The sequence below is a fragment of the Dermacentor albipictus genome, chromosome 6, assembly GCF_038994185.2.
Source record: "Dermacentor albipictus isolate Rhodes 1998 colony chromosome 6, USDA_Dalb.pri_finalv2, whole genome shotgun sequence".
NCBI lineage: Eukaryota > Metazoa > Arthropoda > Arachnida > Ixodida > Ixodidae > Dermacentor > Dermacentor albipictus.
In genome coordinates this window covers 114,638,040-114,664,455 of record NC_091826.1, presented here as the reverse complement: position 1 = coordinate 114,664,455, position 26,416 = coordinate 114,638,040, and the positions used below count along the sequence as shown (strand labels likewise).

General features: G+C 44.0%; 2 protein-coding genes across 2 annotated transcripts in view; both read right to left on the bottom strand.

Moving 5' to 3' along the window:
- The window catches only part of LOC135908314 (uncharacterized), a 494,518-nt gene that overhangs the window by 220,108 nt on the left and 247,994 nt on the right, over positions 1–26,416 (bottom strand). The gene's annotated exons all lie outside the window — the stretch shown is intronic.
- LOC135908315 (uncharacterized) overlaps positions 10,862–26,416 on the bottom strand; it is a 259,955-nt gene continuing 244,400 nt past the window's right edge. Inside the window, exon 8 of the mRNA XM_070541266.1 lies at positions 10,862–10,978. Within this exon, the coding sequence (XP_070397367.1) occupies positions 10,952–10,978 (27 nt within the window). The 3' untranslated portion in view covers positions 10,862–10,951. The remainder of the gene's footprint in view (positions 10,979–26,416) is intronic.

Genomic DNA, 26,416 nt, shown 5'->3' with positions numbered 1-26,416 from the left:
GTTACCCTTACAACGTCTTTATTGGCCTGCTTCTTCCTGGCCAATTTTACTCTTTCTCTCTTAAAAATGAGCTGAATCCTTGTCCTCGCGAACCTATGATCACTGCATTTTACCCTACCCTACATTTCTGCATCGTGCAATATGGTGGGATCGGCAGAAAGTATGAAATGGATTACATTCCTTGTATCACCATTAGGGCTCTTCCATGTCCATTTTTTGTTGCTGTTTTCTGAAGGTGCTCATTATTAGCAGCTTATTCCTTTCCGCGAATTCTACCAATATATCTCCTCTAGGGTTTCTAGAACCGATGCCGTAATTGCCAGTTGCTTGTATACCAGCCGTCGTTTTCCCCACTTTTGCATTGAAGTCGGCCGCTACAGTATACTGAGTTTGCCCTTTTCTCGTGGTTAATTACAAATCTTCAAAAAACTCATCTACTTGATCATTATCAGCATTGGAGGTTGGAGCGTAGGCTTGTATCGTCTTTACATTTTTGAAGCACAGAACTTCGTTTTGGAAAGTAAGCAGTTTTTTTTATTGAAAGACTAGTGAACTTGTAGTGAGAAAATACTTTTGTAACAAAAAATAGAACTTTTGGTTGATTTGCAATAATGCAAATCTCACCATCAGAGAAGTGATGGTGAGATTACCAGCCAAGGTACTAAGCATGGATGATGATGGTGAAGTGTATAATGCAGAAAAAAAAACAATCATGCTCCAAAGTTTGAGTTAAAAAAGCCATGAGTACAAAATCCTGCTTTAAGTTTATCTCAAATCAAAATGCAGGTCTGTATACTAAAATACACGATGTTATTTTAGTTGCACCAAATATTTAAGAGTTGCCTGTGGAAGAAAGCACAATTTTGACCCTTTAGATAAGCTACTTGATAAAGCGGCCCATGTATCAAAAAGATTAATTGAATAAATCACATAATTACGATAAAGAACTTTTCATTACTTTCCAGCATTTATATTATTTCAATCTGCTAAATGTAGCTAGCGAGTTATGAAGGGCATATCAAATTAGAGTGAATTTTCAAAAAGTCCGACAAAATGCATTGACATTACAGTTACCTTTGTGCTTCAGTGCATAAAACAGTGTTTTCCAAAAGAAGGAAATGAAACAGCGCAATTTTGTGCAAGTTGGACGGTGGCTGTCTCGAAACTGGTGCCATCCGGGGAATTCTAAGTAGATAGTGCTTGTCTTAGTCCCAGCTTTTTTGCCATGCTTTGTCTCATTTTGCGCTGTTTGACGAAGGTATTTACTTGTTGGATACAACTTTGTTTAAGAAGGTTCCACTGTGCTTTCTATTGCAGTCATAAATATATGAATTTTCAGGTTGCAATATAATACAACTGTACAGTGTGTGAACCAATAGAATCATCGACATTCACTAGCTATAGAGTTTGGCATCTTTTAGAAATGTGCGAATAGTGATTTCTCAAACCAAATTGAATACGAATGTAGCAGTGCCAAAAGTGAAATCCAATAGCTCTTTTTAATAATGAACAGCCTGTATCACAATTCATATAAAACAATGTTCACATCCTAGTATTTGTAAACTTGGCAAGTTTCTGTCATTATGTAGTATGCTATGAAGTGTTGAATAGAAGCACAAATGGTGCATGCAGAACTACAAACTGGTTGCTTCACATGCGCAGGACTCTGAAGAGAGTATGGCATGAGTATAGCATGTAAAGTATGGCTACCTAAGCCATGTAGTCTGCTCCACTACGCAGGTTCTTATGTTTTATGTCAATACTGTGCCTGCAGGGTTGAAATATTACCGTACTTTTACTTCAATTTTAAGTTCAGTTTGGTGCAGTTCACATTTTGAAATATTAGAAAAGTATTTTAAGCATATTTGCATTCATAAATAGTGACTATTCCATCCGAAAACCGGATCAAATAGGTCACTATTCAATTTGTTATGTGAAAGTTTCGAATATTTGCACATGCCAAGCATTCTTTATTACTAGCCTGGCAGGGGAACAGGCATTTACAATTTGTAGTCAGCCTCTTGAAGCAAACAAGGAAGGCCCAGTAGTCGTGAGGGGTCCAGATCGTGAGTAGACCTGTGGATGAATAAATGAAAGTCACAGCAGACAAATTCAGATGATGCACGGCAGCTTACCGATAGCTATCCTTGGGAAAGAGGGCATGAATGAGTGTATTTATACGAGTACTGACCTATAGGGCCAACCTGAAAGATAACAAAGAAACGTGTGACTCATGCAACAGACTGGACGATGAGCTGTAGAATGATAAGTTCTCCTCTATGACAAGAGATGCAAAAATGGTAGCGTGTGTTAGCAAAGAAGGATGAAAAATTATAGTTGTGAAGGTGATGCAGTGAAAAAAAGAAACACAGTTGAAGGAGGCTGAAATCTCTACAGTCAAATTTTATACAGCGTAATGGACAGAGATATGACGGTGTAGCTGTTTCTCGCCTTTATCGGATGTCTAGCAAATATGTACTTGTAATAAATAACGGATTATGCAAGGTATTTCTCGGTTGGATGCATTTGACTGTAGTAAATGAGTTCACTTGTACGACCCCCCCCCCAAAAAAAAGAGGTGGGCTAATAATTAGAAAAATGTGGTCATAGAAAAAGAATACTTTGCTTTAGATAGACACCAAAATGTGTAGGCAATATGTTCTAAAAAATTGTTTGCCCTAGCAGATGTATGGTGATGATTTATTCTGATCATGTTATTGCGCTGTTGTATTACAGTTCCCACTTCATGTTTAGTCATTCGTTTTATTGCACTACATTTGAAGTCTTATAGCTTCTTAAATTTATCATATAGCTTCCTGCATGTTGCTAATTTTACCAAAGCAAATGTTCGTTTGTCAAATAACAAGCTTTAATTAGTGCAAGTCAAAATGAAGTGCAGATTAAAAATTACAATTGTTTGATAGTGCTCATAAAGAGCACATTTTGCCAATACGTTATGCCAAGGTGTTGTTCCTCATTCAGAATATTGTGAGCTCACACCTAAGTACTTGTGAATTTAAACGTTAGCAGATATTATTTTGAAAGTTTTATATATGTCGGAAGTTGTTATTCTTTATAAATTATAAGGCTGCAACTGCTACTGCAGCATCCTAATTATCACCCATGTCTTTTTTTCCCCTTGTCATTTTGTTTGTGCGATCAGCACAAGTGTTTAATTCTTGGATGCCTCTGATCAACTGTGAAAAGAAGTGATAATATATATGATATTGTTGTCTTATATTGCACAAATAAAGCTGTGTGTATATTGAGAAAATTGCCAATGTTTACAGTGTGCATTGCTTCATCCAGTGCAATGATGATGAATGTTGACGTTTACTGTGCCTAGAATAGGCATTGCTTTTACGAATGCATTTTCATTGTCATTGTCGAGCAAAATGTGTTGTTCCAACAAATACAAGTCCCTTTGTTGAAACGTTATAGCTCCAGCCGCAGACATCCCTTGTTCGGTTACTCTTAATTGCGTAAAGTCAACAATGAACAATTAAAATATGTTATAAAAGCTCAGAGTGGTAGAAAAAGTGCACGTGTCAATGGCCATGCTGAGCCATAGGTTCTGCGCCATTGGTCCCTTATATTTGCATTGATGAAGTCAACCCCGGCTGAGGGGACACTGACCCATAAAGTAGTAACATGCATTAAGAGCCAGCAAAGTGGGAGCGATACTTTTGCAGTTCTGTTTTTGTATTTTTAAAGATGGAGCTAGTTGGTTCTAGGGCAAGGTTCAAGGTATAACAGTGCAACCTATTGAACAAGTACAAAACCAAACAACAGATAAGGACATTCACTATTTTTCCTGAAAAGCCATGGAATGCCGGCGCAAATCTGTTCTTTGCTTTGTCTTTGTTTAAGAAGTTGTGATGTTAAACCTTGGATTGCTTTTTGTGTGGCCACGGTGCGGGGTGAATTTCTCCTTATAAAACACCGCTGTTTCAGAAACAAATAGTGGAGTGAACCACGGCAAAGCACCTGTTCATACAAGTTCGGAGAATGACAGCGAGGCAGGAACGAACAGTAACGGAACCATGCAATTCATGCCAAGCTTACCTGTGAGTGACCGAAATGTTGCTGACGGAAAGGACAAACCTTCGAAGAAAGGAGTGTACCAGTGCCCCCACTGCCCTCATGTTGCGCATTACATAAGTGTGCTGAGCATTCACCTATGGAAGCACAGCGGAGAGAAGCCCTTCAAATGCAGCGTCTGCTCTGCAGCTTTCACTCAAGTGGGAACGTACAATCGTCACCTGCGTATGCACACAGGTGAAAAGCCGTTCAAGTGTGACATCTACCCATTCACAAGGCACAGAGCCAGTCCTTGTCCTACCATCGTGCAACCCACGCACGGTACAGGTCACTTTCATGCAAGATTTGCTTCTTCACGTGTGTGAACGAGAGTATGCTGATAAAGCACATGTGCGATCACGCACAGAAGACTCGAGCAGGCAACGCCATTTAGTCAGCTGGTTGCAGCCTGATCGCCTGAACGACAAATTGAAAAGAGTGCTTTCTGCGGCACACTCAATCAGGCTTTTTAGGGTTACGTGACACATGTATTTAAGCCTCATTCGACAAGCGCTGACTGCATGGAATGTCAGTGTATGTGCACGAAACACTAGCCAGCGAGCGGATCATCTGCTATGCTTTTGCTTTCAGGAATGCACATGCCCTCCCTTCGTTTTCTTTGAGGTCGCATCAGTGACATGCACTTTGGTGATACCATGCTGATACTCCCTGTTGTCATATCTTAGTTCCTTAGCAAATGTGCACATATTGAACAAAAATGGAAAACGCATCGCAGGTGAAACGTCCACATGTTCTGCTTCATGCTGGCTTTTTGTAAACAGGACTGGAGAACAGATAACTGGTATATAGGGTATACATACTTAAGATGGGAACAAAGCAGCAAACGACATTTCTTCACATGCCTAGAGTGTGCCTTGAGCGATCACGTATACTTTCCCTGTTCTTGCTGCTGCTCACATGCTGTTACAATGTATTGACACGCTTGCAGTGACGAGCACCATTAGTAAACATCCGTTAACTTCTCTCCCTGTCCATGTTCCCCCTAACCACATCTTCCCACTGCTGACCACAGTTACGCTGTCAGCAGTTACATCTTTCTTTGATATGCACTAAATAAAACACATAGAAGTTGTGGATTCATTTTCAATTTTGGTTATTCAGCATTGTTAAATGACATCAGGAGTACGAGAAAAAAATTGTTTTGATGAATGCCTTGAACTGTGGCCCTGGTGGCGTACAGCAGGCTACAGCATTATCATACATGCGAATTGACTCTATGCAAACTGCTAATGTAAGCACAATTACGGCATGGCAGTGATCGTGTAGCGGTCAGTATAAATGCTTTATATATATATATATATATATATATATATATATATATATATAAATATATATATATATAGATAAAGCGCTCATAGCACTAGTCATGGTACATCATTCATTGAGGAAATGTAGTGGGATAGAATGTCGCAGGAACTGTTACAGAAATATGCATTATTTTTAACGTTTACCTACACGTAACTTCAAATTAGCCCAGTGCATTCCCGTTATTATCCCAAGCTGTGACGGAATTAATGACATTACAAGAAGCAGCTGTACAGTGGAGTAACAAAATTTAATAAAATCTAGTACGATCTTTGTACAAAAGCCGGGACTGTAGAATTTTTTTATTACATGATGTCAAATAAAAGATTGACAGCGTGGCTTTTCTTAGAAAGAAAGCATGTATCTCCTTGTGGGAATCAGTACCCACATGAACAATCCCTGGTTTGAAAAAAAACATAACATTTAACTTATGTTGGTAATGTAAACTTACAGCATCTATTTGCCATATTTCGTTCAGCATCCATCAACTTTCGAGGGCTCTGGATTCCGGGTGTGGAAATGAGTGACATTTCCAATAAGTTGAGCCAGCGTAGTTAGCGAGCCACATTTTTCTTGTTTTCTTGAAAATTTATTGGTATGCATAGCCTATAACTGAGGAGCGGCTGACATTTCCCTATATTTTACTTTTTAAGCAGTGGATCTGTATGGTATCCATATGGCATCTTGCCTATTATTTGCTTCGAAAATTTTTTGTAAATGTAGTTTTCTTAAGTTGACTGCTGTTGTAACCCAAATGAGCGCGCCGTAATTGAATGTGGAGGAAAACGGTGGTATAGAGCAAAGCATTCACGGGCACATGAAAGGACGTGCAATGGCAGCGTATACAACCTGTTGTGTTAAATAGCTTCTGTGCAAAGTAGTCCAAGTGATTATCTCAGGAGATTGTTTATTGAGAAATAAATTCCATAAAGACTGGAAAGACTGTGGCGATTCTACATGTCCTCCTTCACTCTCAACAACCAGATGTTCTACAGCTTTACTGAGCTTGTGAAATAAAGCAGCCTTTGTTTTTTCCTCGTTTGCTTTTAGACCATTATTGAGCGTCCATATGTGAACGCTGCATATATTTGTTTGCTCGACTGCCGTATTCAAGTCGGTACTCGTGTGACCAGAGACAAACAAGTTGGTGTTGTCGGCTTAGATGTATTTGGTAGAGCTATCAATAATAATAATGTTGTTATTGTTAATGTACAGAATAAGTATGAATGGCTATAGCAGCTTTCCTATAAAACAACTATTCTAAAAAATTGAGTGCACAATAAGTGTTCGGAAATATAAACAAATTCTATGCTATAATGCAGGTGTGAAAATATTAATGACAGATTTGCAGGAATACCACCAAAATAATTGAACTTGCAAAGGAATTGATCATTCATGAAGTATAATGCTTTAGAGCAATGCAATATTAAGCCCAATACTAAATTTTTCTTCTCTTATTCCAGAAGTAAAAGTCTGTGCAGAAAGCACCAGCTCGGTAGATTTGTTTTTTCATAAGCAAGTTTGTGATGCTTATAATATTGCAGCACATACTTGGTCAAAGAAATTAAGTATGTCAGACTGATTTTCTCACATCCATTGTACAAATGTGGCCAAGATGGTAATTTGCTACATTGCAATTGTATATCCTAATAGATGAATGTGTCATACGTTGTATGTTTGCCGATAGGAGACTTAGAGCTGCCATGTGAGGGCCTTCAGGCACATTCAAGCTGTATGTCGCAGCTTTTTGTCAGGGAGACCTCAGCAAAGTTTGTTAGAAATCAAAACAAACCTTTCTGAAGATGCATATTAGTTGATAATTAGAGAAGGTATTAGTCACCCTTTGTTGTGTATTATGATGGCCACGTGGGAAAACACCAAGAAGCACACGTTGGAAATATGTTTGTAAGTACATGGGAAATTGCATGAATAACATGTTTAACCGCTGTCTTGAGTGCCCATTCCTCCATGATATTCGATGTTCAACCTTCCTTGTGAATGTGGCTATTACTTCTGACATAGGTCTTAGGAACATTGTATGCTCGTTGTGGAAATTCGTGAAATTAGGCTATCATTTGTAGAGGATGTAGAAGAGGCAGAAAGAAAGGAAAGTCATCAAATGCAATTGCCACCTTACTGTACTGCAGTGTTACATTGTTTTTGCCAATCACTGAAATGTGGTTTGACAAGGACCACATTGGGGAGCCCGCATTTGGGGAGACCACAATGGGAAGCCCAGAAGTTTCGGTACTTTATCGGAGTGCCCTCCCGTGTTGCTGAAAATGTGTAAAAGTACAGTGCAGTATGCTGCATAAGCTTGCTTATTTATTATGCTCTTTATGTACAATGATGGCCACTTGCACTGCTACTTTATTCTCATCAGGTCTGACAAAAAGCCATCATTTCCTGGTCATCATCAGTCAATATAACTATTGACATCAGGCTGATTGTCCAGAGTGAGATGCAAACATGTGGCAATATCAGTCCACGTCTCGGCAAGAGCTGAATTTTCTCGCGAGGTGTGCATACGATGGTACTTGTGAATTTCTTACAAAGGAATCGGGTAAGCATGGGGGCCGAGAATTTTAGCGGACGATGCAAAGAAAAGCAATTTCGCTGTGCAAGTTCAGTTACAACGAAGCAGCATTAGGCACAAAATCGTCTTTTAAATTGATGTAAAAAATAACGGGGTTCTGTGTGCTAGAACATAAAGAGCAGCGTGCGCTGTGAAACCCCCCACTATGGCATACCTCATAATCAATTTTAGTTTTGGCACGCGATAGCCCCGAATTTCATTGAAATTTACTGAATTTCAGAATAAAAATATTTCCCTCTTTATCGCGACCGTATGTGGTCTCTTTTAGTTCCACGGCGGCCCTTATCAGGGAGTGTCCACAGTGCCTCCTGATTCGTTTGTATGACCAGTTTGGAACAGATCTCCCATAACGTTCGGTTCAAAGATGGTGGGAAAATAAAGTTATCGGTTCACATGTCCAGGAATTTCGGACATTGCCACTTTGGCTTTATATGGAACTTCATATATATATATGTATATAAATATATATATACATACATACATACATACATACATACATACATACATACATACATACATACATACATACATACATACATACATACATATATAAATTATTGGGTTTTACGTGCCAAAACCACTTTCAGATTACGAGGCACGCTGTAGTGGAGGACTCCGAAAATTTCGACCACCTGGGGTTCTTTAACGTGCACCTAACTGTAAGTGCACGAGTGTTTCAGAATTTTGCCGCCATTAAAATGCGGCCGCCGTGGCCGGGATTCGATCCCGTGACCTCGTGCTCAGCAGCCCAACACCATAGCCACTGAGCAACCACGGCGGGTGTGGAACTTCACGGCAACGCACCACCGTAACTGAATGCGCATAATTTTTAAGAAATTATATTTCAATATATTGGCAGAGTTTCACCAAGTTTCAACTAACAATGCTTAGAAGGTACTTCCTTCTAACATGTGCACTTAGGTCACTTAGTCGTAACGCTGGTGCTGCGTTAAAGCAGTGTTTTGATCAGGATCAAGGGGTGAAGTAACTCGATGGGATCAAATTACGTATTTTTCACCTTCACACAAGAGCGCACACTGACTCGAAGAGGTGTCACATTTAATCCGTAAAACAATTTATTACTGCTGGCGTAACGGTAATAGCCAGTCTCATTGAATCTGTTTGCCCGCTTACGTTTTTGAAAGGCAACTGGGAGGGAGACAGACCGCCAGGGCGGCGGTTTGGGCAACGTTTTTAGATCGCTAACGCTGATCTAAGGAGATCTAAAAACGCTGGGTTTGGGTGCGTTGGTAATCCATAAGAACTTTAAAAAGCACGAACTGGTCACGGATGAAAAAGGCACATGTACATACGCACAGACGCTATTACCAACAATTTATTCTTGTGATCCTGTTGCTACTTTATATAGACACGACATCAGCGTAATGTGAGTAAATCAGTGCGTAAAACTGAAAAAGATACACAGTAGATACACAAAGTAGAACGTGGCCCATGACTGGCGTTTGGTTCGTGCAGTAGCGATGTCCTGCAGGACTGCCTTTTGTTTTGTTTGTGGCACCGTCACCACTGGTCCGTTACCCCCATGCATCCGGAAGTGAATGAAAAATTGTCTCCGGGTGTAATGGCTAGCTTTATTTTACTGTAGGATAATATATAGTGAAGGTGAGTAGGCAAGTACTAAACGTTGAATGCAAGGCGTTTGCGCGGCTTCTGCATGCCTATTGAGCCGACGTAGGTGTGACAGCACTTATTGATGTTTTTTTTTACCATTATTCGGTTTTCTTTTTCCTGGTGCTGTTATTTGCATTTCCATTTGCTTTTATGTTTCGACGCATGTGACACCTTCGAATGCTGTGCAACTTGGAGGTTGTTTTTGATAGTAATCTTAGTGTACGCCCAGGAGTCGGGTGAAGGTCATGCGACAGTTACGTATCACATATAATGTTTTCCTGAAATAAACCTCCTTTGATGGTGAGCGTCATGTGGCGTCCCCTCCTGTTGCTTAGCATAGTCACGCTGTCGCAACCACGCCCAATTTCGTGTCCGGCTGAAACCATGGCACTAAGAAGGAACGTCCACCGAAAAGCCTAACACACCGGAAAACCTTCCGGACCCCATCTCAACTTCTCTTGTCCAGCATAGCAGCAGCGGCCCTACTCACCCGTCCTCCACAGCTGACGTGCGCGACAGTGCTTTGCGAAAAGGTAGAAACGGCTTGGCTAACAACGCATGCACTCATCAACTAATGGCCTGCACAAATACGCACTGCTAGCACCCCTCCAGTAAGTGCAAAACAACATAAGTTGGCTTCGATCACTTACGTCTCTGGAGAGATGTATTCACTGTCAACAATTTCCAGACTATAACGTCGAGTGTGACTTGTTCCTATAAAGATGCTCTAGAACCACCCCTTTAAAATTCGACAACAATGCAATAACCTTCCCTGTTTTGTGTATAGAATCCCGTGATAAGACTTCCAGACAGACCTGCATTGATGAAGCCAGAAAACTCAAAATACTAAAGTGGCAAAAGACAATGTTCCTTGAAACCCCTGGCCGAGCACCCAGAAAGATCAGGCGTTAAGGTAAATTCGAATTCAGCCTTTATTAACACCGAATACAATGATGAGTGTTCACGGCTGCTTTTAGAATTATTACACGCGCAATCTTCCGCGCATGCCACAAATAGAACGACGGTCTCTTTCCACATTACCTTTTTGAAAGCGCTCCATCAAGGGCATATATTATCGCTCTTGCTAAGCACACGCTTTCTTGCGCTGTCGTTAAAGATGGCATCTGCTGAACGTAACCACCGTAATGCTGGCTTCGATGTGCTACATCTTGCTGAAGCATCAGATTTCTTCTGTCATATGCTTAACCTTTAGAATAAAACGCTATCCAGCGGGTAAGAACATGTTTATTTTCAGTATCCGGAAGTATTCGATGGTAAAACAGGAACATCAGTGTAGAAAAACGTTCTTTTCCCATACTATTTCCATGGACTCCCACTTGTTTCCTGAAAGAAAGAGAACAACATCCAAAGGGATTAGCATAGTTCTTGTTGTTCACTAAACAGACACTAAATATTACGCGTCTCGATGCAGACAAGTCAGTGCAGAACGTGCAGAACGTGTTGTGCAGTGAATGTGTAGCCTGGGTATATATATATATATATATATATATATATATATATATATATATATATATATATATATATATATATATATATATCCAAGCATGTGAACTCACTAGGCCACCCTTGAGGAATATTCAGGGCCAATATTCGCACGAAATTAGAATTCTCCACTCACTACGATACAGAAGCTGGCGAATGATTCCTAATAGACAAGTTCAGCTCACTTTTCTAGGGGAATTACTGCAAACATAGGTTGACATTCATGCTCAACTAGTAAGAGGCATGTTCCCAAGATGTTTGGTGCACTAATCAATATTTGTTCTGTCGGTTTTAGGCATTTATTAACTGTTATACGGGGTGTCACAACTATCATGCACCAAGGTTTGAAAATATGCAAATGGTACATAGCTGGACAGAACCAAGGTAATATTGCTTCGTCGCTTGGAGATACTCAGATTATTTTTTGCATTCCGCCTAATTACAGAATTGGACCTACTTATTTAAACAACTTCTCAGATATTATAATTAGATGAACAATGTTAATGAGGAAATTGTAAAGGAACATAAAAACTTTCGATACGGCTTTCTGTTGCTGAATATATGCTACATAAAAGTGTTTTTCCTATGGTGAAAGAAGCCCGCGAATACGCACAAAGTGCCTCGAGCGGCCAGTCGCGCGGCAGTTTTGTGCAGATGCCCACGAGAAAAAAAAATCACAGCTCTTCCAACCTCTGAAGAGGGAAGTCCAATGAAGCTGGCGCTATGGTTAGTTTTGCTATGTTGGGGTTTTCCTATGTCATGGATTTGCTATGTTCAGTTTTACAATTATGAGTTTAGTATTGGGCGAATAAAGAGACATTTACTCAAAGATCCCCATTGTCATGATTTACTTCTTGACCATTGTATTAATTGTAGTACTAATAATATCACCGAGTCCTCCTGCTCTACTTATTTTGTGGATTGTTTGGACTTTGCCAGTGAACTGCTATTTCCTCCTTAACTGCGATGGAAATGGAGTCTAACGCCTGTCCGCCGGAGTCGGCAGTGCCCGCGGCGGCTGCCTCCAGGAAGCGCAACGGCACCGAGAGCGACACTGACAGCGACGACACGATGCAATACTATGTCAGCGGTGAAGATTCTTGTTACAACGCCTTCGAGCTGGTGCGGAGTCATAAAGCAAAACGAAGGTTTCTCAGCGCATCCTCGAATTCGAGTGAGTCCACCGTGAGATTTTCGCAGAATACCGAGAAGCTCACCATCCTGTTCACGCCAGTTCTCGCTACTGACTACCTGAGACGCCTCAACAGGCAAGCCGTGTCTTCACATCTAGAGGCACTCGTTCCAAATGAAATCAAAGACATCAGAGTGAACACCCGTAAGAACGTCCTAGCGATTGACGTAGAACACGTGGCTGCGTTGGATTCTTTGCGCAATGTCACGGAACTTGACGGGATGAAAGTCCGCCCTCATATTCCGCTGGGCAAAGAAATCAGTAGTGGCGTAATTTACGATGTTGATGAGACCGCTGTTGACTCCGATCTGTCGATCTCAATCAAGCCAGCTACAGAAAACACCATCATCACAAACGCGTTTCGTCTCGGCACGTCACAGTGGGTCAAAATCATATTTAAAGGCGAATCCCTACCATCGCATGCAAAAGTAGGCCACTTCCGACACGCAGTTTGCCAATTCATGCCAAAACCGCTACAGTGCTGGAAGTGCATGAAGTTTGGGCATGTGAGCAGTGTGTGCAAGAACACTACCGTCTGTTCTCGCTGCATGGGGCCCCACACCACTAACACGTGCGAAGCCAGTGTGCTGAAGTGCACAAACTGCAGCGGCCCTCACGATGCCTCTTCGAAGGAATGCCCTTTAATTCGCAAGGAAATGGTAATATTGAGGAAAATGGTTAGAGACGACCCGTCTCACCGAGAAGCAGCAACATCTATTAGGCGGCGACGATCGCATCGCCGACGTCACTCACGAACCTCCAAAGCCTCTGCAGAGCGCCAGCCACGTACACTGCCACCCACTCTTCCGGCAAGGCCAAACGCAGTCAGCTCAAAGGACAAAGATGCAACGAACAGCCCTGCTGCTGACGCGTGGCCTGCACTCCCGAGGCTACATGCTCCTACTGAGCGCAATGAGACTTCTACAGCTAGAGACACTTCGACTGTTCCTGATAAACTGACGGACCAAGAGCAACAAATTGTTGTCATGATCAGCTCTCTGGTGAGTGCTATTCGTGGTCTTCTGGACAAGATACAGACACCAACAGCTCGAAGTGCGTTGAAAGTGCTTGATGCCATCAATCCGGTTCTAGCGAGCCTTCAGAAGTCCAGTGCTTGAGAACTTCTACAGCAGAACCGCGGCTCATCGACAGCAACAGCGATCATTCCGGGATGATGTCAGAAGTGCCTCCATATTCCAATGGAATGTGAGAGGCCTAAGGTCACGTATTTCGGATTTTCGAATGTTCGTGTTTGACTACCACTTTCCTATACTGGTGATCTGTGAACCGAACCTATCAGTTTCCATAAGACTATCAGGATATGAACCTTTTGTTTCAACAATGTGTGTCCGTAGTAGTGCGGTTCTGGTTTACATTCGCAAGGACCTAACGTATTTTTCGCTACCCGTAGCGCCCCACGACGGTAACCAATACGTCTGTGTTAGTGCGAAAAAGAAGAGGCTGTCTTTTACTATTATTGGCGTCTACCTAGCCCCAACAAGTCAGTTTGACAGCAAAAGACGAAGATATTATGGCTACTACTCCCGGTCCTTGGATAATAACCGAGGACTTTAACGCTCACCACCATATATGGGGAAGCTCCAGGATAAGTGCGAGGGAGAGGTCAGTAATATCCTTTGCATCAGTGTCTTCTAAATAACGGAAGTCCGACATTTCTGCGAGGAACAACGTACAGTAGCTGCCTTGACTTGACTTTGGTGTCACGTTGCCTGACTGCGAGCGTGCAGTGGCTCACTGATATGGAAACCCATGGAAGTGATCATAATTCTACCTATGTGCGAATCAATGGTCTAGACGCCGCATTACCGGATCTATCTCGCCAAATCGATTGGTCAGTCTTTCAAGATCGAATAGAAGACACCTGCAAGAAACATATCGCACGCAGATTAGAAGACCTAATTGCAGACGCAATACAAGATTGCACGCGTTGCTTCACACATTCGAAAAAGCGTACAGAGAATGACATTGAATTGGAAAGGCTTCGTACTATACGTCGCCGTGCTGAAGGAAGGTACAGGCGCACAAAGTCAAGGTTTCACCTCAGAGAAGCTCGGCGCATGCAAAAGAAGATAAGACGCCGAATGGATAAGCTAGCGGATCAAAGATGGAAATGCTTTTGCGAGTCACTAGATCCCCGCAAGCCATAGTCCTGTGTGTGGCGTACCCTACGGGGTCTTTGCTCAAGACCCCAGCAACGCCAAAGCCCTCGCTCTGTATCAAAACCGCCGGGAGATAGACGTTGCAGAGAAATTTTGCACGCAAATCACCGGCGGCACAGTTTTAGTCCCTGACATGGCTTTAAGCGACATCCCCGGTCCACGAGATACCAGTATGGGGGCTCTATTCTCTATGGAAAGGTTAGAAGCTGCTATGACGCTCTGTAGGTGTTCATCTTCACCAGGGCCCGATGGCATAACATATACTGCTTTGCGCCACATAGGCCGAGAAGCACGAAGAGAACTCCTCAGCCTTTTTAATAGTTCATGGCAAGATGGTGTCGTCCCGCAGGAGTGGAAACGCAGCCACCTGGTACCGCTACTAAAAGCAGGAAAGTCGCCGCTCGAACTGGCATCGTATCGGCCTATTGCACTTGCCAGCTGCGTGGGGAAACTCATGGAACGCATGATCCTCATGCGTCTCGAATGGTACCTAGAACACCACAAGATTTACGCCGATTCTATGGCGGGATTTCGACGAGGCCGTTCATCGATTGACAGTGTCATCGATTTAGTGTCATCTGTAGAACAGCAAAAATCTTGGAAACGATTATCAGTAGCGCTCTTTCTGGACGTGAAAGGCGCTTACGACAATGTTTCCCATCAACCCATTCTAGAAGTACTTTTGACAATTGAACTAAGAGGGCTAGTATATCGGTGGATCAGAAACTACTTGACAGAAAGGGCCTTGTTCGTACATACGGAAGATGGTCCGACTACCGACCACTACATATGCCGAGGAGTTCCCCAAGGTGGGATTCTAAGCCCCATTCTTTTCAACCTCGCGCTTCTTGGGCTGGCCGAATCCTTACCGGAAACAGTGAGTGTCTCAATCTATGCCGACGACATCTGCACCTGGTCATCAGCGGTCACTCGTCCGCAGGTTCGCGCAAGGCTGCAGAAAGCCGCAACACAGGCATCTCACTATCTTCACACGCAAGGCCTTACCATCTCAACAGAAAAATGTGCGTTAGTCGCTTTTGCACGAAAACCAGTGTCTTGTTATCCAGTATGCATTAATGTCCAGCCTATCTCCTACAAGATAAATCATCGGTTTTTGGGTGTCATTATCTACCGGGACCTCTCTTGGAGCCCTCATGTTGCCCACTTGAAGAAGAAGCTCACATCTACTGTTCATTTCTTCAAGTCTATCGAAGGCAAAACATGAGGATCGTCAGTGGGCTGCATGCTACAGTTATATCGATCACTTTTTATCGGATTGTTACGTTATAGTTCTCCCGTGCTTGCTAAAGCATGCAAGTCAAACCTTCGAGAACACCAGAGCGTGCAAGCACAGGCACAACGTGTTTGCCTAGGACTTCCGCGGAGCGCCTCAACAGCAGGAACCATTATAATGGCTCGAGACCATCAGATCACGACTTACATTAGCATCGACGCGCTTAGGGCCCATGTTCGTCATGGTTCACGCATGCAATCAAGCTCTCTTGCCTGCCTGCCAGAACGAAAACCACAGGCGTCCTTCTCCAACGAGGTCAGCATCCATCGTGCCTGTCTACCATCGGGCTTCACACCCTCAGCACGTTCAACCTCAGCTTTGTGGTGTTTAAAACAACCTCAAGTGCGTCTCACGGTTCCAGGGATAAGCAAGAAGACCGACCTGCCTACCTTGGCCCTGAAGCGAGCAGCTTTGGATTGTTTAACACCTTCTACTTTGGCCGAGTCCACATATATACGGATAGCTCTTCCACTCAGACCAGCTCCACCGGTGCAGTGGTTATACCATCACGATCAATTAGCGTCCGATACAAGATTTCTCACATGACAACATCGACCGGATGGGAGCTTGTTGCCCTCCGAGGTGTCATTGATTACATTAACATGCAACCTGCTAATTGGTGGGCGATATTCTGCGATTCGAAGGCGGCCTTATAATGTCTTCTGTCATCTCTTCGTCGCGGGTCGTGTGAACAACTAGTGTCGGAGATACGAGAAATGCACCATCGTATGATAGCGAAAGGACACGACGTTGTGTTTCAGTGGCTGGCTGGCCATTGCGGTATCTCCGGCAACGACCTCGCTGATGAAGCTGCTTGGAAAGCACGCGAAGGAGCATTCCTCTTTTCTGTACCTTTATCGCGGATCGATGCAGCCCAACACCTAAGCAAGGTAGCACACCGTATGACAATAGAGGAGTGGCATACACCTGAATTCACCCAAGAACGATAGCATTACCTTGACCCCTCTATGCAACTGCGGCTGTTACCAGGGCTTCTGCGAAATGAGGAAACAATGCTGGGCCGCTTACGCTTGGGCGTCGCATTCACCAATGCATATACGTTTTTATTGGAATGACTGATAGCGCCGACTGTAATGCCTGCGGTGCCGACGAAACTATAGAACATCTACTGCGCTACTGCCCATCCTTTCGAAATGAAAGACATGACCTCTGCACAGCTCTCAATCAGCTAGAGAGAACACCGTTCATCTTGAAGAAGATATCGGGACCATGGCCTCGCATATCGCAGCTACATAAGGCCACAAAAGCTTTGCTGCGATATTTGTAGACTACTAGATTGAGTCAGCGTCTGTGATCCGGACTGAGTGACCGAACGATATACCCAGTAGACTTTCTCTTCCTCTTTTATACTTTCCGTCCCCTTTTACCTTTCCGCAGTGTAGGGTAGCCAACCGGGCTCAGTCCTGGTTAACCTCCCTACCTTTCCTTTATCATTTGCTCTCTCTCTCTCTCTCCTCTCCTTGTGATCACTGCGGTACACGACAAGCAGTTGCACTTTGTTTAATGTTCTTCCCGAATGTTAAGTCGATGCAAGATTGCTATCACCGTATCCTTACTTTTTCGTAATATGCATGTGTTTTCAAGCAAAGGTTTACATGTGCACACTTTGCAGTGATACGGAAAATGCGACCCAGTCCCATTCTTGATTAATAGAGCATGCTCTCGCAGGCGGTCATTTATACAGCGTCCAGCCTGGCCATTGTACACCTTGCCGCAGTCTAACGGATTCTTATACAAGACGCCAGCGGAGCGCCTTTCGAAAAAACACTTTACGTGGCTTTTTACCCGTTCGGCCCCTTTAGGGGAAGACAGGCGCGGACAAATGCGAGAAAGTTTCCGAGGAGTCGAGAACTGCTCTTATTAATGGCAAAGGAGGAAGAACGATCTTGTAATTATCGGTAACGGTACTCGCTGCAAGACATCCTCGATCTACGGCCGATGCGCTGTTTCCAGCAGGGCACATTCTGAACACTGCCGTTCAAAGCGGCTTCTTTTTTTCCATGCCCGTGGGCTTGCACACCCACGCTTGCAGAAGGCGAATTTATCTGAACCACATGATTATGTTGTACCGGCAGTAAGAAAACAAATGCCAACAGAGAACAGTTTTTATGAAAGCGACGCTGAAAGATTTGGTGATGGTGGAATAAAGCCCACGTCTGGGACCACATGTACAGCCTACTTCGAGCACTTTAGAACCAGAAAAATTGCGACTGCGAAAGTTTACTGCCAATGACGCCACATCCCCAATACGTTTTGGTGGTCGTGGGATGCGCATTCCGTTGGGGCGTTCCTTCAACGACCGAATTGCGACCAATCTCTAAGGACTCATGCACTTTGCGTCGCACAACACTGGCAGATAATCAGTCAATGAATTGATAAAGGTTATAAGGAGTGAAAGGGGTTTATATGGTTCTCATCACGGTTCATAATGGTTCGACGCGGATGCATAAGGTGCTGTAGAGCTATAAGGGTCGATAATGATCCGGAAAATTCTGATCAGGTTGATAAGGACAGTTGATAACCACGCATCACTTAGCCGGACTTCAGTAGAGGAGATGATACGAGTATTATTGACTACTTATCTAACGAATTTACCGCCTTTGAAGAACTTTCAATAGGTTCCACTACAAACATCAAAACATTGTGGCATGGTTCCAAAAAAATTATGTTTCATTGTATTTCTAAGTATGTACCTTTTAAACCTAAAAAAACGAGAAAGCACAATCCCTGGATCTCACGTGACATCATTCATGCCAAACGTAAAGTCAAACGTCTGAAAAATCAATGAAACTAGCACCTAAACCTTCATCTCGAAGTAACCTTACTCTGGCTATCCAAGACATGAAATCTAGAATAAAGACAGCGAAGTCAAACTTTTACACAAACACACTTCAAGGATTTCTAAGAAATTCACCAAGCAAATTCTGGAACTACCTTAATCCTAAGGCATAACGTGATCCCCAAGTGTCGCCCAAAACTAGCAAATAAAGTGATAATTCACTAAATAACTACTTTTCTTCTATCTTCACATCTGACGATGGGAAACTACCCCAAAGACCCGTCCAACTTTCGGCCGATCTCGCTTACGAGTACCGTGTGCGAACTTCTAGAACACATCATACTAAAACATATAACAGTTTTCTTAGACAAGGAGAGTATCATATTACCATATCAGCATGACTTTCGCAGAGGCCTTTCTACAATCACTCACCTACTGGAACTAACCCACGACATATCATTTAATATTGACCAACACAGACAAACAGACCTCATCCTACTCGATTTCTCGAAGGCATTTGATCGGGTATCACAGAAAAAGCTCATAAGGAAACTTGAGGCTACATTATGTACAGGCCCCATAATTGACTGGATTTGTGACTATCTTACTAACCGTACCCAGTTTGTGGAAGTGAATGGACAGATTTCCCAGACAGCCCGGCTAACATCGGGAGTCCCCCAAGGAAGCGTTCTGGCTCCCCTTTTATTTCTAATTTTTATTAATGACCTACCCGCAAAAATCATCGGAAACATTAGGCTATTTGCGGATGACTGCATCCTTTATCGAAATATCAACTCGTATGATGACCATATAACTATAGACAACGACTTCAAAGCTGCGTCTAACTGGTGTGCCCACTGGCAGATGACCATCAATACTAAGAAATATGCTGTTCTTTCAATCACCAGAAAAAAAAATAACTCGAGCTTTTTGTATACCGTTAACGACGTACCACTAATACGAGTTCATGAACACAAGTAGTTCGGATTAACGTTAACACATGACTTCAGATGGAACTCCCGTATAAATAATGTCACAGCAACTGCAATGAAACGCCTTTTCTTTCTTGGAAGACACCTGCGACTAGCACCACCCGCTACAAAACTTCTGGCTTACAAAACTTTCGTCAGGTCAGTCCTTGAGTACGCAAGTGTTATCTGGTTTCCACACACTAAACAACTAATTAAGAAACTAGATGGTGCACAAAGGAAAGTTCTATGGTATATATACAATAAACATAAATTAACAGACTCGCCCACCGAACTACTTAACAAAGCCGGAATCCTAACAGTACAAAACCGAGCTGTACTAGCCCGTTCTAAACTTTTGTACCAGCTCTTACATAACAAGCTTAATATTGATACCTCTAGATACATCTCCAGAAATGAAACACGGCCAACGCGGCATAAAAACACACAAACACTCAATGAGCATTCTTTTCATACCGATTGCTTTAAGAATTCATTCTTTCCTTTAGCGATAAGAGAGTGGAATAAACTGAGTGAATCCATTAGTAACAGCTCCTCAATAGATACATTTGCTAATTCAGTGGAAGAACACCTCCTTGCCTTACAGCTCTCACACACAGTCAGGTTTGTTACCGATCTTCATAGCCTAACACTTTAATCTATGAGTGTTCCTTTTGTATGATGCATCATACGCATGACTGCATCCTGTTTGTCATGTTCATTAGGTATTGTATATCACATATGTGCTTTCAGGTGCTTTTTTTTCTTTGTTGTTTTGCTCCTTGTTTTCTCAGATTCTTCCTTGTTATAGTATATTGTACCCAAATATTGCATTTGTGATGAACTACCTATTTCTTTTGTTTAGTGAAACCAAAACCTTTACAATAAAACACTTTTGATTATATAATCTATATATATTCTTTGTTCGCAAATACTACCATATGTACTTGCCCTTCCTGTTATAATCCCATGAGGGATTGACAGTATGTGAAAATAAATAAATAAGGGTTGATCAGGGTCGGATAGAGACCGATAAGGTTGTTAAGGACCGATGACACTTGATATGGGTAGGATCATGTCCGATAAATTTGACAAGGACAGAAAGGAGTGATAAGTGTTTACATTGCTCGAATAAAGTTGGATAGGATTAATAATGACAGCGGCCTGCGAGCAGGTGAGCAAGTGGCACAAGTTTACGCAAACTAAGAAAACTCCAGTGGAGTTTCTGTGCAAATTTTTTCCCCTGTGTATCTCAGGCAGCTTTATACGTCGTACAGCTCACACACCAAGTATTCGGGTCCAGCCATTCCCTAGTCACAAAAGATCCATCATATTCAGCCATAATTTTGACCTTGCGTCCGTCTTACTAAGTTTACACGTCGCTGTCTTTGTAAGTTGCCACTGTACGATGTAATCAAAGCGCACCTGCGCTTGTTTTGTGCTGGAAGCTCTCTGGCGTTTCTCGGCTCGAATGTGGCTCATAAGCGACTCTCGTCTCACGGAGCGTGTTGCATTTACGGGCTTGTCTACGTTAAGTGATCCTTTGAGCTTCGGTAATTGTCTATATAACATTATGTTTGGCGTCGTCTCTGCAGAACTTTGAAATGAGGTGTTCGATACATACGCGACTGCTTTTACGTTGTACTGGAAACAGCTAGAACGAGTAACCCGAGAAGAAAGAAGTTAGATTAGCACAGGAATTTTGGCGTAAGGACTGCTTTCTGTTTCTGGCAATGGCACCGTATACGAAAGCGCCGCATAAAGCGGCCCAGCCTTAACGACAGCACTCGTGAAAACGCGGCGTCCTGGGTGCCTCCTGCGACAAGGGAGCGCCGTCCACACTTCTCCTGGCATGAATATTTAGCGCAAAACACCATTCACCTCTGAGTAGCCAAGTAATACTGGACAAGCGTCTTTGGCCATTAACCTCGCCACCGATAGCACAACTGCACTACGTCACCTCAGTAAGCTGCGGGTTCTCGCCTGCAGCCTTACTATGGCGAGGTGTTGGAGTACTAGAGTAGTTGCGCGGGTTCCAGGATGGCGCCATAATTTAAGTGGAAGCAGCCAACGCTCAGCGTTCGGCGCTCACCAAGAATGGCCGGCTGCAGCAAACAGATTTCGTGATGCCGCCAAAGTATTGTATGAGGAATCAAGCAGTGGTCCTGGCCTGAATGGTGTGCTACTTTGGTAGGTGCCTTCGGCCGGCTCTCCTATGCCTGCGCTAACTCTGACCAGCACTGCTTCGAGGGCGCGCATCACGAAGTGGATTTCCGTCCACAGCAGTCAGTGACATGGCCTACAAGCTTTCCATAACTTGGGCACGTGGAGGCGCCGCCCCGTCGGGTGACGCCGTCGCTTTCACTCCACCCGCTCTGACTCACCCGGCAACCGCTGCTTCTGCTTTTATCCACCGTGAGGCGGCGCCCGGGCTCACACTTTCCAGAAGCTTCGTTCACTCCATAATGGTGGGTGGCCCAATTGAAGTTCGCGAGCGATGGCCATCTACCCAAGTAGAATTGGCACGCCCGTTACCATCTCTGAGTGTCACTACGCCTGACCAATCGTTACGTAGTATTCCACCCTCAAGAACGGACAGCTCAACCGCACGCGACATGTCGTCGAACTCGGATGATGCAGCGCTACTCCTCCAGGAGCAAGTATGTCCACGGACCCCAGCGAGGAGACGGGTCCTGAACCATTAGAACCGCATCCTCGGAGTTCAGTGCTGTCACTGGCTGAAGGCGCAGAAGTTCGCTACCCTCCCCCTCCTGCCGAGCAATGTCTCGGTAAGGAAGCCAATCGCACGAACACTGCTGAGGCCGTTATCATGAAAGGCCTGCCCGTGTGGCCCACGTTCCCCTATACGCCTCGTGCACCGCCTATAGAGGCGCCAGTGAAAGCCACCTAGCGGTCGCTTCCAACAGTACACGCGGAAGCAGTAGCAGACGACAACCCTTTGCAGCAAGGATGGCTGAAGTTCGCGGCTGTGATTTCTCCTTTGTTCGTGTGCCAGGCTGCTTTTTCTGCGGTGACAGCTGTAGGGAAGATGCTGACCTCTGTGCGCACGGGTATGAACACGATGTTAACCGTGTTTGGGACATAGTCCACATACGTGCAAGGCGTGTCCCGCAGACAAACGCCATGAACCCCATTTACATGACGTGGAGCTCATGTTCACTAGCCAATAAATTTTGTTGAGTGATGCGACCTCTCGATGTTTTTTTTATTTGACCCTTGCCGCAATGCTGCTTCTGTAACTGAATAATAAGCACCCGTCGTTAGTGCAGACCTATATGAAACAAATCCGCACGGTGCAATCTCTGCATATGACGCTGTGATTTTTGTGCCGATGAGTACATGTGACATCCAAGAATAATTGCAGTCGAAGTCGCCTCAAGAAGAGTAATTGCCAATTTATTGATGGAAACGCGTGCACTAGCTAACGAATTCACCAAACACACGGGTTAATAAAAGCGCGTGTTAGTGCTTTACCGCCGATGCAATTCTGCTGCATACGCCAATGAATTACCGTTCGCGCTGCAGTTTGTGCAACCTTAACTTCCCCAAGGGAGCTGCCTGGAAACGTACAAAGCTAAAGACTGACTAACTTTTCAATACTTTTTTATATTACTAGAAAGAGGTGCCACATGATATATTTAAAGGCAGAGCAGCGCTAATCAAAGTATATGAGCGCTGGCGACAAAGCCCGGTTTAATCATCTGCAGCGTAAGTATAAGAAAGAATTCAGTTGAGTACAAAACTCACATGCAAGAAGGGACTACATTGTGAAACAAACAGATCACATGGCGTGTTAAGTTTGCTCAGGCAGCATCGAGGTGTGATGACTTCCCAAACGGGACGCGAACTTTTCAGCGAGAAATGGAACAAAAATTCCATATGCAGCAGCTATTAGCGATTCTCGCCCCGAACTACCTATTTTCTAAACACATTTCCAAGAACGCAAACGATATCTAAGATGCCCTCGGGCGAAAAGAATAAAGCTGTTAAAGAAGCACTTCCTTGGTATCATTCCGATAAGACACAGCGTGATTTATACCCTTTAGAAACAAGGCAGGGTGAAAACTTCGCAGCTCAAAAGAATCGACAAGAGTTATGCATGGAGCAACTATCAACAGTTAAACATGTGCTAAGCCACGCATAAAATAGATGTAAAAACATGAAGTGCGCGACAGCTGGTGCGAGGATTTACCGCGCCACATGAAACCAACAATTTCAGTTCTTGAAAACTTCAGTAGCTTTAACATACAACGCAATGCGCTCGTGCAGTCGTGCTGCCTAGCTAGCGCAACGCGGTAAAGAAGCGGAAAACAATATAAGCGGCAAACAGCATTCCGAACTTAAGCGAAATGCCTATAAGCCTCATGTTGCAATGCAGACGAACTATGTTGCTCACGCGTCTAACTATGATCGAGTGGAAAAAAAACACCGACGAGACAAAGGAAAGGTGAGAACAAGAAATTTCCCTTCGAAGCGACGATCCATTTTTTCGCTACCGTTGCTCCCGCTGATGAGGCTTTGCCGGGAATGATTAGAACTGTATCGCCGGCACGTTTTCACCGGTATTTGAGCCCCCCACCCTGCAACAATTCTTTTTCGACATTCCTTGAAGCTTTGGACACCCCAAACGTGCGAATGGTGTTGCCTATCTTGCTCTGAAAAGGCGAATAAGACAGAGAAGCACGATCAACGACACAACAAACTACGGCACGCGCCAGGCTCCTCTCCCGCGTGTCCTGCGCAAGGCCGCCACCAGTGGCGCGTCCGTCGGCGTGCACGGCGCGTATACGACGGGCGAGATACCGAGGCTTCCGTGCAGACACAGCTGTCCTCTGCATCGAGCACGCAGAGGCTGGCAGCGCCACCTTGCCAACTACTGGGCACGTCGCCTCTGACTGATGACCGGACTTCTGTCCAGCAAACGCATTTTCCTCCCCCTCTGGGCATGCAGAGCTCTCGAGCCATGGCCGGTCTGGAGCACCCATCTCGTGTTTGGAATACGGCCTGTGCGATGGGACGTTTCCCCTGGCCGTCAACTTTGTTGGCGAGGGCGATGATGCGACCCTGGTTCCCACTCTAAAAAGAAAGGGGGAACGTGCTGCTGCCAGCATTCAACGTGCGTTCGCTCGCTATTATTCATCCGGTGTATTTAACGAATAAAAGTACGGTAGTTATGACAAATGTCCTCGAAGGGACGTTTACTTTTTCGGAAGTATTCAAAACCGGCGGCGGCATCATTGTGCTTTCGCGGCATATATATTCTAAATTTGTTGTGGCGGGAATTTCTGTGCCTTCACATTGCCCAAACAAGCATCCAAACGGGAGAGCAAAGAAAATATCTTCAGCAATGCTTTGATTCTGCAAGGGAAATGGACACCTGGCTACATGGCTGCAAAGACACTAGGATACCAAAAGGGACTGTTTCTTTACCTATAAGAAACTCTGCACTATTTGTGATTACAGTACACAATTAGGAGCGACCGTTCTATCTCGTTCAGATCAATCGCTTACGTTGACAAGGAAAGCCCATAAGAGGTCCTTTGGGATGAGATTCGCCAATCATGACATGCACAGAGGCTTCCGGTCGTTTTCAGAGTTGCTTAAATTAAATGCGATATGCCAGTAGCTCCATCTTTAGGGACCTTAAGCAACACTAGGTCCGAAAAACTTGCATTATCTAGGGACGTTAGTGTTGCTTAAGGTCGATAGATAAAAATTACAAAGGAATCGCCACTCTTTTATCTTGGTGCCGTCCTCCTCACTCTCGTACTTTCTTTTCTCCTTTCTCGCATCTGTGACTGCGGTCTTGATGATGCCTAATATTTCGAACAGCTGGCGGGGATTTTTGTTAGTTCGCAGAAGGTCGCAGACTAGGGCGCGTCCGCCCTTTATCTAGTCTAATTTTTACCTGAACCAAATATGTAGTTGTAGCCAAGACAAAAATTCATAGTTACTTAGGCAACTTGACGTGATTTCAATGCGATAGCATTGTGACCGCTCTACGTTATCACCTTAAATCAAACCTCGACATCAATTTACCTTGCTCTAATTTGTACCAACCTTAATCCTCCTTAATCCGCCTCAGTCTACCTCAATTCACATAAATCCACCTCCATTCCTCTTAATACACCTTAATGTATCTCAATGCTCGTTAATGTACCCTATTCCAGCTTAATCCACGCTGGTGATGATTTCTCCTGCCACTTCTTGAGGACAACGGCCGCTTTGCTGTCTCATGGGACAAGTAATGCTTTCGCTTTTATATTGTCGGTAGTGGGTGATGCGCCCGCTCTCCTCGAGGTGAGAGTGTCGCGCCGTTTCCTATACATACGTTCCGAAGCCACTGAGGGTCATAGTTTGCAGCGTTCCAGCCGCGCCGACCCCAGAAGGAGATGATGAATGATAGGCTCGGTTTCAAACGTCCATCTGTATTTTTAAGTACTTTTTTAGCAAGTGTAGAGTAAAATTTAGCTTTTTGTGCCTCGCTGCGAAGGAAGCACATCAAGCGGCTCCCGATGTGCACCGCACCGAAGCAGCAGCGCGGCGAGCCTCCGCCCCCTCCCCCTCCTTCATGATGCTCTGATGGCATGCATCACAAGCAATCAGCAATCAGGTCAGCATGTTATTTCTGTAGACCACAGAGAAGGTGAGCAAGCAAGGAAAAGGCTACGTGCAGGTGAGACCGACACAAGGGAACCTACAGGAGACAACGAAAAGATGGACCACACAGCCTTCACTGTTGTCTCTCGCAAAAAGAGCCGCAGGTGTTCCTGTTATATTCAAGCCAACTCAGGCTGACAGCAGCTTATAGAAAGCGAACCCAA